The following is a 12825-nucleotide window of genomic DNA, read 5'->3' as shown; positions in this document are numbered from 1 at the left end:
TAGTTTTGAGGCTTAGTAAGGTAATTATTCAACTTCCCTAGGATGTTAGACTAGTTTTGGTTAAGTTTGGAAGTCGAAATAAGCTCGGTAGTGGGTTTGTAGGAATAGCCGGTTTTCAAGAAATTTTCCAGCCATTTTTATTGGATTTTGGAGTTTTAATAGGTATCGATGTGTTCTCCTTGTTGAAAGCTTTAAATCCATATAAATTTCATGAAATTTGGTTGAGAAATAAAGATATTAAGGTTTAAAGTTTTTCCAGAAACCGGCAAATGCAGCGGCGGCTGGCGACGGATTCCGGCAAACCACCAGAGAAGAAGATGAATATTCCATCAATTTTGATGGAATATACCTAACGGCGTCAAGTATATTTAACGGTATATTCTATTATTTAACAGAATATTCCCTAACGGCGTTAGGGTTACCGTCAGCGTGCCAGGCACGTGCCTTGGCCGGCGCGTGAAGGAGCGTGAGTTATCAGAATTTTTTTCTAAAAATATGGGGATGTTCGTGGTGTTGAGTAGGCCACGATGGTATATTCAAACACCTCAATTGAGCAACGTATGAGAAGATATTACATAGTTTTGAGTATGTGCTTAAAATTAATGTTAAAATAGTTGTTTCCCATATAGGTGAGACGTTTCCGGAGGACGAACGCAGTCAGGTGAGACTCGGGGGTTACGACCATGCCACATACCAGTGAGTGGGCTTTTGGTTTTTAATATATGTATATATGCCTTACGTTTTTCCCAGAAAAAAATTATTTAAATGATTTTGCATTTTAGATGCTATGTCAAATGCTTTATATTTTAGAATATGTATTAGTAGTTATGTATGTTAGTATTTGACGTTGTGGACGCTTAGGTAAGTTCCAGGTGAGTATATGTGTTATTGATTGTGAGTTGCATTATGATGGTTATATATAGATGCATTTAGAGCTCATAAACCTGCACCCCGGTGTTAGTGCTCCCGCCCATGGCCAAGGCATAGTCCTTCACGTGATGTTCACCTCCCGCACCTCACGCTCACCTTGGATCCAAGTTGGTGCACAACCCTGTCATACAGACCACAATAGATGGTTCCGACTCGTAGGTGACCCGCGATTTATCGCACAGCCTTCACGTGATCGTAGCACTTGAGCGTACTTATTACACCTAGCCCTGTCGTACAGACCACATTAGATGGTTCCGACTCATGTGCAGGCATACTTGATGAGCTATAGGTTTAGCCATACATGCCACAATAGGTGGATTCGGCTGGCATATCACTTTTCATTGATTTACTTCACTTGGTTTATTTATTCATTATGTTAAGATATTTGACATGGCATACATGTGGATTTTGGTATTTCAAGTATGGTTTCGATATATGTATTTATTTTATTTTCTGGGAAATTATATGGGTTTTACGACAAGGGATTATTATTTTTTGAAAAAGAGAAATGGTTTTGAAAAACTTTATTTTTGCCCACTCACACTTTTTGTTTTGCGCCTCTCCAAGTTCTAGGTAGGCTTGCTTATTGGTGGCTTACGAGGAGTTGACAGTGGTTCTGACAGACTGTAATCAATGTAGGATGATCTCTCTGGTATTGTATAATTAGTACTTGACCTACTAAACTGCACTTAGGTTACCTACGCTCTGAATAAGTGTAACTATACTTAAATATCTTCACTCACACTTACATATTTGTTTAGTGTAAATTAGTTAGTTTGATTTTTATTTACTCACATTTTCATATCCTTATCACTTCCGCATTGCGCACATGGCTACGTCACATTTGCGTGACGGCCAATTTGGTCTTTGTGTTTATCTCTGTTATCCAATTAAGGACATTTCCATCTAATTTCTGTAAAAAAAAAAATTATAAATTATTATAAACTTATTTATAAAATTATTTATTTGATTTAAAATATTTAAAAATTAAATTAAATTAAAAATTAGAAGAAAAATTATTCTCCTCCCAACTCCCTGACCTCTTCCCTAACGTTACCCCCTCTCTTTTCTATGTCACAACCTTACTCAGTTTTTAGATTGGAAGTTTTATCTCTTATATGTGTTATTTCTCATTGATTTGCATTTTTCTATAAAGAGAAAGAGTAATTATATCTCTTATGTTGTGGCCTATATTTAACTGAGGGGTGCAGCATGGTGAGAAAGAGAGTGGAGAATAGACTTGAGTAATTGTGTGTTCATTCTCCAGTCCTTATGCTTTTATTTATAGTAATAAGGATGAGAGAAACTTGCTCCAAGTCATACAAAGTCTATTAGGAAAGATCTTCTAGATCCTAAAGGATTCCTAATTTATCTCTACTTAGGATTTACACAATCACAATATGTATTAGAACATATGTCACAACACTCCCCTTTGAGTGTGCAAATACTCAAGTAGATGGCGCATCGGATCTTCAGGCAAATGTAGAAGCAGTTTGATGAAGTTGTCTCGTCTAGTAGGCACAAGTAATGAATGCGAGTCTCAAAACAAACGGAAGAATGCATGGGTGGTAAAACTCACAAAACCTCGCTATGACAAAACACAAGGCGGGACAAAAACTCATATTCAAAGGACAAAAGTGATAAGTTGCATTAAGTCAAAACTATACTTTTTTAGGACACATGTAGAGTGCTATCAAGGGTATGATCAACTCAGGATGGGTGCCTCGTCAAAACCTAGTCAGGTAGCAAAAATCCAGTGGGAAAAAATGCTTCTAAGCGTAGGGAAAAATAGTACATTAAGGTCAAGTGAGTATACTTTTGGATACTCCCCCCGAGTTTGACATAACTTCCAAATGAAACTACAAGCATTGCAAATGAGAAAGTTATGCATACCAATTACTCGAACAAGCTTCTGGAAGGTAGACTTCGACATTGATTCCATGTAGAGGTCAACAAGGTTGCTTGGGATCGGACTGCTTGACTTTAATCTTCTGATGCTCATGCTGATGTAGACATAATATGCTTGGTGTTGACTTGTTAGATGTATCATGATCTAATCGATATATACAATGTTGTCTTCATGGATCGTTGTTAGGACTAAACGATAGATGAAAATCGCAGGGAGTTCGAATATGCTTAACAAGAATTGTCAACCATATTTCTCACGTGATGAGATACAGTGAGTCTTGGAACGATTCAAAGGTTTCACAACTAAAGGTCTATATCACGGACCTCCAAGATATTGCGGTGTTCCTTAATGGTAAAGAAATAACCATTCGAGAATGTACCTTGTGTGGTCAAATAGATAATATGATTCAGTGAACCCCACAAGGTAGGCATCATTACGAATATCAAGGGGGCGTGATCTATTCTGAGATGCATAGGGATAGATAAACCTAAATCTGTAGTAACGGAAAAACGTCTTTAACACCAAATTTGGTGGTGGCATGTAGGCGCAGTGCTGCTTTATGCCAAAAGATTATCAGCACATAAGATGTCCGATCTAGTGCATTGAGCTACGTACAACAAACGCCAATTATACTTAGATATGGTTGCCTTATGTTCCAATATGGAACCTTATGCTCCATATCCTTTGTAAAGGTCTCATTTGCATCTAACGTATAGACGATCAAGGTATTCTCGGACGTAACACCTTCAGGGTCTAGTTCGACTGGTGGACCAAAATACCATTAGAACTAGCTTGAAACTTCAAGTCGAGGTCATGTTGAGTTTTCCCAAGATCATTTAACTTAAAGTTCAACTTTATGTGCGAGTCAGTTTTCTCAACTCTAGCAATTTCGAATTTTGTACACGCAGGGGCATATATCCCTAACTGATCAAATATTCACTTAGACTGGTATACCACATCCGCCCGGATAGTTCTACATCCGTAAAGTGAAGGCCATCAAAACCGAAAGGGTGTTCTTGTGGTATAGAACTATTTGAATAAGTACATGTAAGTCATTTGGAAACTCCATGTAGGTTTCATATCAGGATCCTAGAGATACTACAACCACATTTGTCATGCTGCAATCAATCATAGGGCGTGTGAGAAAAGCCTTGCGCCACAAGTCGTCATATCGCACTATTTAGTTCATCTCATTCATCATGAATTGATTCTTCTAGTTGACCAATCAGTTTTACATTAACACTAATCAATGGAACGCGGTTGGTTATCGTCGCTTTTCATTTATGTTGGTAGTTATCATATAAATGAAACATCATCTATGATAATCTCATTCCAATTTCATATCTCATCCAAACTAGTATACTGGACCAAGAACTTCAAGTCTCAGGAGTAATTCAGATTTAATCTCATGATATGGAAATGATTGAGACAACGATCGAGGGGAGGATTCATTTGTGCCATGTTTCTCCATTTTTGAGGAAGTGAATCCTTCAAACTAAGTGATCTGCCACGCTTTTGGCGCAGGACAAATTGATTGGATAGCCGCCAATGTACGAGGGTAGGCCATAGTAGTGGCATTACTGCTTTCAGGGATGAAGGTACATCATACATTTGGCACATTCATCTTTGTAGGCACATTTGCATCTGGTATATGTGATCTCGTCACTTTTGCTAAATTAGAAGAAATGTCTTGTTAGACTCTGATGATCTAGATTGGGATCGAGGTGAGACATAGTGGGGACGTCCATGATAATTTGTGTCGTTCTTTAGGAACATTGACGTTCTTATCTCCCCATAACGGCAGGAAGACTGTTTCATAAAAGTGACAATCCGTAAAACAAGCGGTAAAGAGATTGCCTGTCAAAGGTTCTAAGTAACGAATTTTAAAAGGAGAATCATAACCGACATAGATTTCCATCCTTCTTTGAGAACCCTTTTTTTTTGTACGTATAGGGCCGCGTAAATGGCACATAGACTGCACAACCAAAGACGCGTAGATGCGATATGTTGGGTTCGTATCTAGTAATCAACTGACACGCGCTTTATAAGGTTGGGTCGTAACTAGCCTTAAGCGGACCAACATGGCTGTTTGCAATATTGCATGGCCCCAAGCAGAGATTGGAAACTTGGTACGTATGACCAACGATCGCGTAATCATTTGAAGGCGTTTAATGAATTATGGGCATGAACATAGGGTACTTGATCTTCAACTTCAAAACCCAACCTCGTCATGGAATATCCATAGAAAGTTTTTGATGTAAATTATCCAACTTATCCAATCAAATAAATTTAATCATATAATCAGGGCGGTGAACCCTGAGCTTATTAATCTGAGCCACCAGTGTGGAAAATGCAGCTTGTGGATAATAGCCACACGTGTGATCAACATGTAGAAGCATTAACCAATACCATAAAGTATATAAATGGTTAGCAGGGTGGTTGAATCAATCCACAAATGTCCCCTTGAATCCTTTGTAGAAAAAATGGAGGGTGCTAAAGCATGGTATGCTTCCAGGTATGATGTCTTTACTTCTGTTAAGAGGATGCCCAAAATGGCACATTACAAATCATCCTAGATATCCCAATCGTACATCCATAGCGAAAATTCCCTTGAAATCTTAGGCTTCTGGCCGGCTACACAGTGGGCCTACATGCGTGTAATCCACTCGTTAGGCATTCCATATTCTCTAGAATATGCTTTTGGCCATATTCATAGGAAGTGCAAAGGAATTTCACTCCATTTTCTACATTGGTTTCAATATGGTAATAATTCTTTCAAATATCGTTAAAGCTAAAAAAAAAAAGCGTTCTTCCAGAACGAAGTGAGTATAAGGCTTCCCTTTATGGTAAAATTAGTACCCTTGGACAATATAGGGCAGTGCCATGCCCCATAATCAGGTTGGATAAGCCTGAAGGGGTTGTCAAGGGGTGACTAGGTATGAATTTAGCATAAAACCATACAACTAACTTCCCACAAAACATACCTAAGCATGAGTTAATTGTATTAGTCACATGTGGTAATTTTTGGTAATTAACTCTTATTCGAGAATAATAGTGACATCCAAACACCAATCTTAAATTCGTAAAATAAATTGTTACAAAGTAAACCAAATATACAAGGGGGTTCGGCCAATAGGCCTTCTATGTCAAATTTTGCTCTTTCAAATGTGTTAGGTGGATCAAAATTAGTCTCACGAATTGACTACGGGGATGGTACTCATCAACAACATTGGTAGGGGTACAGACAAGTGCAAAACGAATGATTTATTTCGTCCAAACGGAATTAGATTCTGCATGATTGAGGTTCAGGAATATTATCCCTTATTCTTGAAGTTTTAGGTTTTTACTAAGGATCATGATGCGGGCATAATACCATATCTTGGCAGGCCCTAATTTTACCATATGTTGTAAAACAAACTTGAAATTAGATTGTGAGGGAGAGACAGACCCAGACTTGGGTTCGGTAGGCTCCAGTCGAAACTAAAGAGGTTTGTTCGGTACGCCTCTACCAAAGCAGAGCAATACCGTTTGGTGCACCTCTGCCAAAGCAGAACATGCCCTTTGGTGCATCTTTGTCGAAACAAAGCATGCATGTCGGTGCATCCCTGCCGAAGCAAGGCACCACCATTCGGTAGACTCCAGTCGAAACTGGGTTTAACCGTTCGGTACCTCTTAGCCGAATTGCTAGGGTGCCTTTCTCTCACAAGTGTGGTAGTAATCAGATCCAAGAATTTGATAAACTTCCACTCTCTATACTGCTACTTCAGGAGCAATTTAGATATAAAAGGACGAGAAAGATTTTCTTTCAGTTAAAATTCAATCGGATATAAACTTCATAATTGTATCTTTTCATGGACGTAAAAGGTTTCAATCATATCTTGCTTCGAGCAAGAATTCATCTTTGAATGATTTGAAACGGTTCATAGGAGCGAGTCAAAGAGCCATGGAGTCCTTGGTAGTGAGGTACTTCCATTTGATATGCTTTAAGCATTAGTCTTCAAATGAAGATCATGGCGGAGGCATATTCAGCTCTTCCACACCATAACAGGCTACAATGATTTCGCAACTAGTCGTAGTCAAGCGAGGTGTCACGTCTTGTATCCATATAAAGTAGTTTTTTTCCGAAACTTCCAAATAAGTGAAATCGAACTTGTTAGGGTTTGACAATACGCTGAATGGTGAAAACAAGAATATGATTGGTGTTTTAGGAAATAAAATTTCCATCAACATCAAAGTTAGAACATTCAGGTTCTAAGACATGGTTTGGTTTAAACAGATTTAAGCATGGAGAACTTCAGGTCTTAACATGAGTGTTGCGCATTAAGAAACTTTAGGTTTCTATGACACTTTTGTGAAATTTCGGGTTTGGAAGTATGAACTTCAAGTTCATAAAACTTGCAAACAAATGCAATATATACAAGACATAACATATAAAAAGAAAACAAATATATTAATAGTGGGTAGCTTTGGGACCTTTTGTGTGAAAGTTTAGGGAAACGACCCTAAAAAAGGTATATAGCTTCAAGTCCAAAAATTATTATTTTAATCAGCTTGACGGTGGGTCAGCAAGAAAAAAAAATTGGGTTAACAGAACTCAGGCCCAAATATGGGCTAAGAAAGAAAAAGTGAAAAACAACTCCTATTAAATGGGGTAGTTTTTCATGGGCTAAAGTAAATAGACCCAAAAGAAAACATTTTTTTTTTCACACGAATTGGACTACAGGTCCAACTTGAAAAAAAAAAAAAGGTTGAAAGCCCAGAAAAATAAAAGAATGAGCTCAAAGCCCGGAATAGGCTGATAGGCTGGCTATTAATGCAGCAGGTCTAAAAACCAAAACGGGTCACGAGGTCCTAAGCCCAACACTGGGGCTGTTTGTTGGGTGTGGTTCGAGAAAAGTACAGGCCCAAGGCCTCTAAGGCATGAGATCCGAGCCCATTTACGATAGGTGAGGGGTTTCGTCTGGAAACAATGGAGGCCAACGACGTCATAAGGGAAGGCAGCGAGCATGGTTCACAGAGGTCAAGGCCGTCGATCCATGCTTGTCCCCATAGAATCTCAAAAAACAAGATGGCAGAAGACAGCTGGAGAGGCTCCATGAATTGCAATGGGTGTCTAAAGAAATCCAATGAAGTGTTTCAACTGGGAAAATTGATCTCCATCGTCGAGATCGACGGTGGTGGACAACTTCTATATCACCATGGTCCTGCAATCATCCAGATTTGGTGATGGTTACGGATGCGGGCGCAATCCTCGATTCTGTCGAGGTGCAGGGGGTTAAGGGAATAAGACGTCATAAACAATGTAATTCCGTACGGTGGGGCCATGAGCTGCGTGGCCCAATTGGGCTTCGCGGCTTGGTACAACCGTGGGCTTCAAGCCATGGTGTAGACACAGGTCCAGCGTGAGCTCAGTGCTCAAGCATTGGGCTCCCATAAATTAGGCCCAAATCTGAAACATATATATCCATGTTTCCAAGCCCTAGTCAAGTTCTAGGGCTTGCTTTATTCTTTCTTTTTCTTGCTTATTCACACATATTCAATTCACATAATAGCAATATTATGGATATAATGCATAAAAAATTTATGTAGAATCTAAAATTCGTAAATCGTAACGTTGGGTCATGCATTATGGTGAAGGTTCATGCAATCAAGGTTGAAAAATATCAAGATAAACACCGTTGTTTTAGAAGAATATGGATTGCATGATGAATATTGTGAACGGGTTTGTAGGAGTTTCAATTTTGGTTTTCCATCTTCAAAGCTTGGATCATGTTCAACACAAGAAAAATAAATTTAATCAATAAAAGCATATGAATTCAATAAAATCAAAATTTAATCAATTAAAAATAATTGAAATGTAATACTCCCCTAATTGAAGACGAATAAAATCTCTTTAGCACAGCATGAAGAGCATGCTGATAACGTGTTGTGGTCTATATTTAATTGAGGCGTGCGGCATGGTGAGAAAGAGAGTGGAGAATAGACTTAAGGAATTGTGTGTTAATTCCTCAATCCTTGTGCATAAGAAGGAGAGAAACTTACTCCCCAAATAATACAAAGTCTATTAGGTAAGATCTTTTAGATCCCAAAGGATTCCTAATCTATCTCTACTTAAGATTTACACAATCACAATATGTATTAGAACATGTCACAACATCTTATAATTTTTTAGCATAGATTGAATGAGATGTCCTTAATTGGCTAACAGAAATAAACACAATGACTAAATTAGCCAAATCGAAAATACAGAAACTATATTGACCATATGAATATAATACAAGGACCATTTTGGCATTTAAGCCTAAAAAATATCCACCACCGGATCCAAAGTCACAAGTTGAATTCTCCAGTTGCTCAATATCTTGCTTGTATCACACCAAAAAACATAATAAAAAAATAAAATAAAAAATAAAAAAAGGAAAAAGGATAAAAAGAAGATAAGACGTCCATGAGATTTGAACCTAAAAAAGAGACTACTAAAATAAATGACAATTGGCATGATAAAGCACCAACGAGTTTTACAACTGCCGGAAATCATAATCATGGAACAATTTGTCCAATGAAATTTTAATGAAATAAAAAACTGGAAGTTAAGGCATGGTGAAAAAAATAAGTACAAGTCATGCCAAGAATCGTAGTCAAAGGTCTCACTTCTTGTACGAGAACTAGGGTTCCACAAGCAACTAGCAAGAGAAATTATGTGTATTATATTATGTACAAGGTCAATTACGACCCGAAAAGGAAAAAAGAAAAAAAAAAGCCTTTTAACACATTAACTACCAAATCTATCAAACATGTTGGTGCCTGTGGAGAATGCTTTACTGATCTACTCATCTATATCTGATTCAGTGTCTTGACTCTCTTTCGCAGGGCCTTCGATCGCACGATTTGATTGCCTTTGCCCTGGGACGATGCCCCTAACTGCTCCATAAAGAAAGTATATGTAGGTTACAAGCCACCACATATTTTATGTTCAGAGTAAATTGATTGTATCGATGTTTAACCCTAACCTAACTAAAACGTGTTTTTTCATTTAAAAATCATAGAAAAGAGTCACTAATATCTAGTCTTGAGATAGCGGCAAACTACAAATAAATTCCATTCATACCTGAAGCCACAATCTTCATGAAAAGTGCCTTTGCAAACTGTAATTCTCCTTGGTGTGAGCTGATGAATTTAGTCTGCAAATTAAGAATCTATCAGACCTCAATAATGCGCAACTCATACAAGCCTTAGCAGCTCAGCACTTGGAAGTTGTCAAAAGTAGAGTCATCATATTATTGTATAACTGAGATCTCAATAGTTATGGAGTGGCATCATAATGCCGAGAACAATTTGACAATAAATCAGTGTTTTCAGGAAAATACTATCAAACATGGTTAACACAACAATTCTTCCATAAGAACGTCAAAGATCCATGATGAGTAATTACCATTTGGCCATAAATAAAATCCACAGCTTGATCAAGTCGGACTTGATGTCTCTGAAAGAATGGACGCAGATGGTTCATATACAAATGCCTTGCTCCCTGTTACACAACAAGCTGTTAGCCAAGCTATCTAAGAGCTTAAAGAGTGCTATTTGTAGTATTTCTGGTCAGCCTTCACAAGATAAGAATAACTGAACATATGCAATGAACTTTGCCTTCACCTTCTGAAATTGTTTTTCCTTTTGGAATAAAAATTTAAAAAACAACAACTGGTATCTAATTAAAAAAGACATCGAGTTCATCAGAAAAGTAAATAATGGAAGTTTTCTCAAACTAAAACCGACAATACTATCAGACAAGAAATGCAAACTTGCACTAGAAACCAACTGCAATTTATCCATGCTTACATTTGAGGCTGGAAGTTGTAACCAAACAAGAAATGCAAACTTCATATGGTAGTAGAGCGGAAACCTAATGAAGTGTGGAAAAAAACCATCATTAGATTAGAATAATACATTCAGGAAAGCAGTAAAACAACTTTTTAAACTTGATATTACCACTTGCTAATTAGCAGCATTTTTCACATTGTTAAACGCATTTACAAATCCAGAAATATGAAAACAAATGCAACAATGAACTGTGCTTGTTTCCACGATACAATTGAATAGAGGAAGGAGAGGGAGAAGAGAAGGGATAATAAGGTAAAAATATGTGGTAGGCAATCTCATTTCCATTTCAAATTAAGGTCTGTCAAAAGAGTTATGACACCGCCTAATTAATAGAAGACAATGAAAATCAACTTAATATTATTTCCTAATCATAACCTTTTTCATATCATACTACCAATGAAATCCTAAAAGTACCTACTTCAAATACTTAGAACCAGGGAAAATCTAACCACTATGCATGTGAATAGACTATATATAAAGAGACAGATCTATGTTAAAACTTTCAGCAAATACATTATATTCATATATATGCAGATCTAATATCATGTTATATAGAAAAACTTTACCAGGAGAGAATTTTGTCTGAAAATACTTCTGCAACACTGAAAGATCCATAAGCTGCAAGTAGCAAGAAAAAATCACCATTAAAAAAACGAATAAAACAAACCCTGGAGAATGTAAATAAACTGTGAACTACTACACTGGATGGCAGTCAGCAGCTACAACTGGGAAAAAGACCCAAATACCTAAACAAGAAGCTTGCAGATCAGACCATTTTAACATATACACACATGAATAAAACCCTCTCTAGTCGTCCTGTATCTCCATGCCAACCTAGTACCTTAAGTTTCCCAAAGTTAGGTATCTAAAGGCATTGAACATGGAATGTAGGGTTCTTCAGCATATCATTTACTTGTTTTGTACCTTTTTATATCGTCCAGATAAGAAGGTCACCCAACTGTTTTTTTTCCCCTAAAATTTCTCTTTGAAGGCTTTCTTAGGTTAACAGAATAAATCATTTTCCTGGAAATTCTTTGCATTTGCAATACTGATCTCATAAAAGGTATAACTAAAATCAGATCTACACACACAATTCATCGAAAACCCAATAACTAATCGTAACATAAAATCGTAGCTTCAGTCAATTCATCGAAAACCGATCAACAATTCATTAGTGAGTGTCTAATTTCTCAAGCATATGCAAACACCGATATAGTAGTACACAAAAAATGACAGATAATGTATTTGGATTCTGGAAGAATATAAAATTGGTGAAATCGATTTCGAACCTGCCCAATAAAGAAGCATTCTTTGTTGCTCCTCTTGATCCTTCTTCTCAATAGCTTTAAACGTCGAGTAAACAGGTAAAGCAATCCCCACAGAGCAGCTGCACAAAAACCCATTACAGAAACAGTGAAAAAAAAAAAACATAACCCTAAAACCTAGAAACTAATTAAGATAGAAAAAAAGCCCCCAAAAGAGAAGTTTGCTTACCAAGCGGTCCGGACAAGGACGTTGGAACCAAAGGGGTAAAGCAGTACCCGCAATCCGACCTACACAAACCAGCGACGATTTTAGATTTTAAATGTTGAAGGAAAGATCAAACACGCAGAAGACAGAGAGAGAGAGAGAGATCGCTCACCTCGCTTGGTAGAGCCATGTTTACAGTGAAGTACGAGATATTTGGAATAGAGAGACCCAAAAAGACTTTAGCCCTTGTTTTCTTAAATGAGAAACGCCAAGGAAGTGACTTAGCATGGAATATGACCCTTTAATTCTTGGTTAAATCATATATTAACTTTAAATTTTGGCTAAATCTCAGTTTACTATCCTCATGTTTCGTGGTTTTCAACATTTAGTACATCTAATTTTTTTCGTCCCAAAATCATACCTAAAGTGTTAATTTTGGGACAGTCTCATACATCCGTTAATCAAACTGTTAAGTCTGCCGTTAACTGATGACGTGGCGCTTATGTGGACAATGACAGGGAGCCACGTTTCATTAAAAAAATATTAAAATAATTAATTAAATAAAGTATTAAAAAAAACAAGAAGGAAAAAACCCAAAACCCTTGCAAATCAAAACAACAAAATAGTCCTATCAAATC

The 12825-nt window shown here is 37.2% G+C and overlaps 1 protein-coding gene across 1 annotated transcript; it reads right to left on the bottom strand.

The window, feature by feature from the left end:
* Positions 1 to 9471: 9471 nt before the first annotated feature.
* Positions 9472 to 12468, bottom strand: LOC103449820 (HVA22-like protein k). The gene is made up of 8 exons (XM_008389141.4): positions 12360 to 12468; positions 12212 to 12270; positions 12007 to 12104; positions 11284 to 11335; positions 10676 to 10739; positions 10272 to 10367; positions 9948 to 10020; positions 9472 to 9760 (listed from the first exon to the last, which is right to left on the bottom strand). The coding sequence occupies exons 1-8, from the start codon at positions 12375 to 12377 to the stop codon at positions 9666 to 9668; spliced, it is 555 nt and encodes a 184-aa protein (XP_008387363.1). The 5' UTR covers positions 12378 to 12468; the 3' UTR covers positions 9472 to 9665.
* Between the last annotated feature and the right edge of the window lie 357 nt (positions 12469 to 12825).

This window comes from Malus domestica, chromosome 10 (assembly GCF_042453785.1).
Source record: "Malus domestica chromosome 10, GDT2T_hap1".
NCBI classification, from domain to species: Eukaryota; Viridiplantae; Streptophyta; class Magnoliopsida; order Rosales; family Rosaceae; genus Malus; species Malus domestica.
The sequence above is the reverse complement of the archived record's forward strand: the minus strand, read 5'-3'. Positions and strand labels throughout refer to the sequence as shown.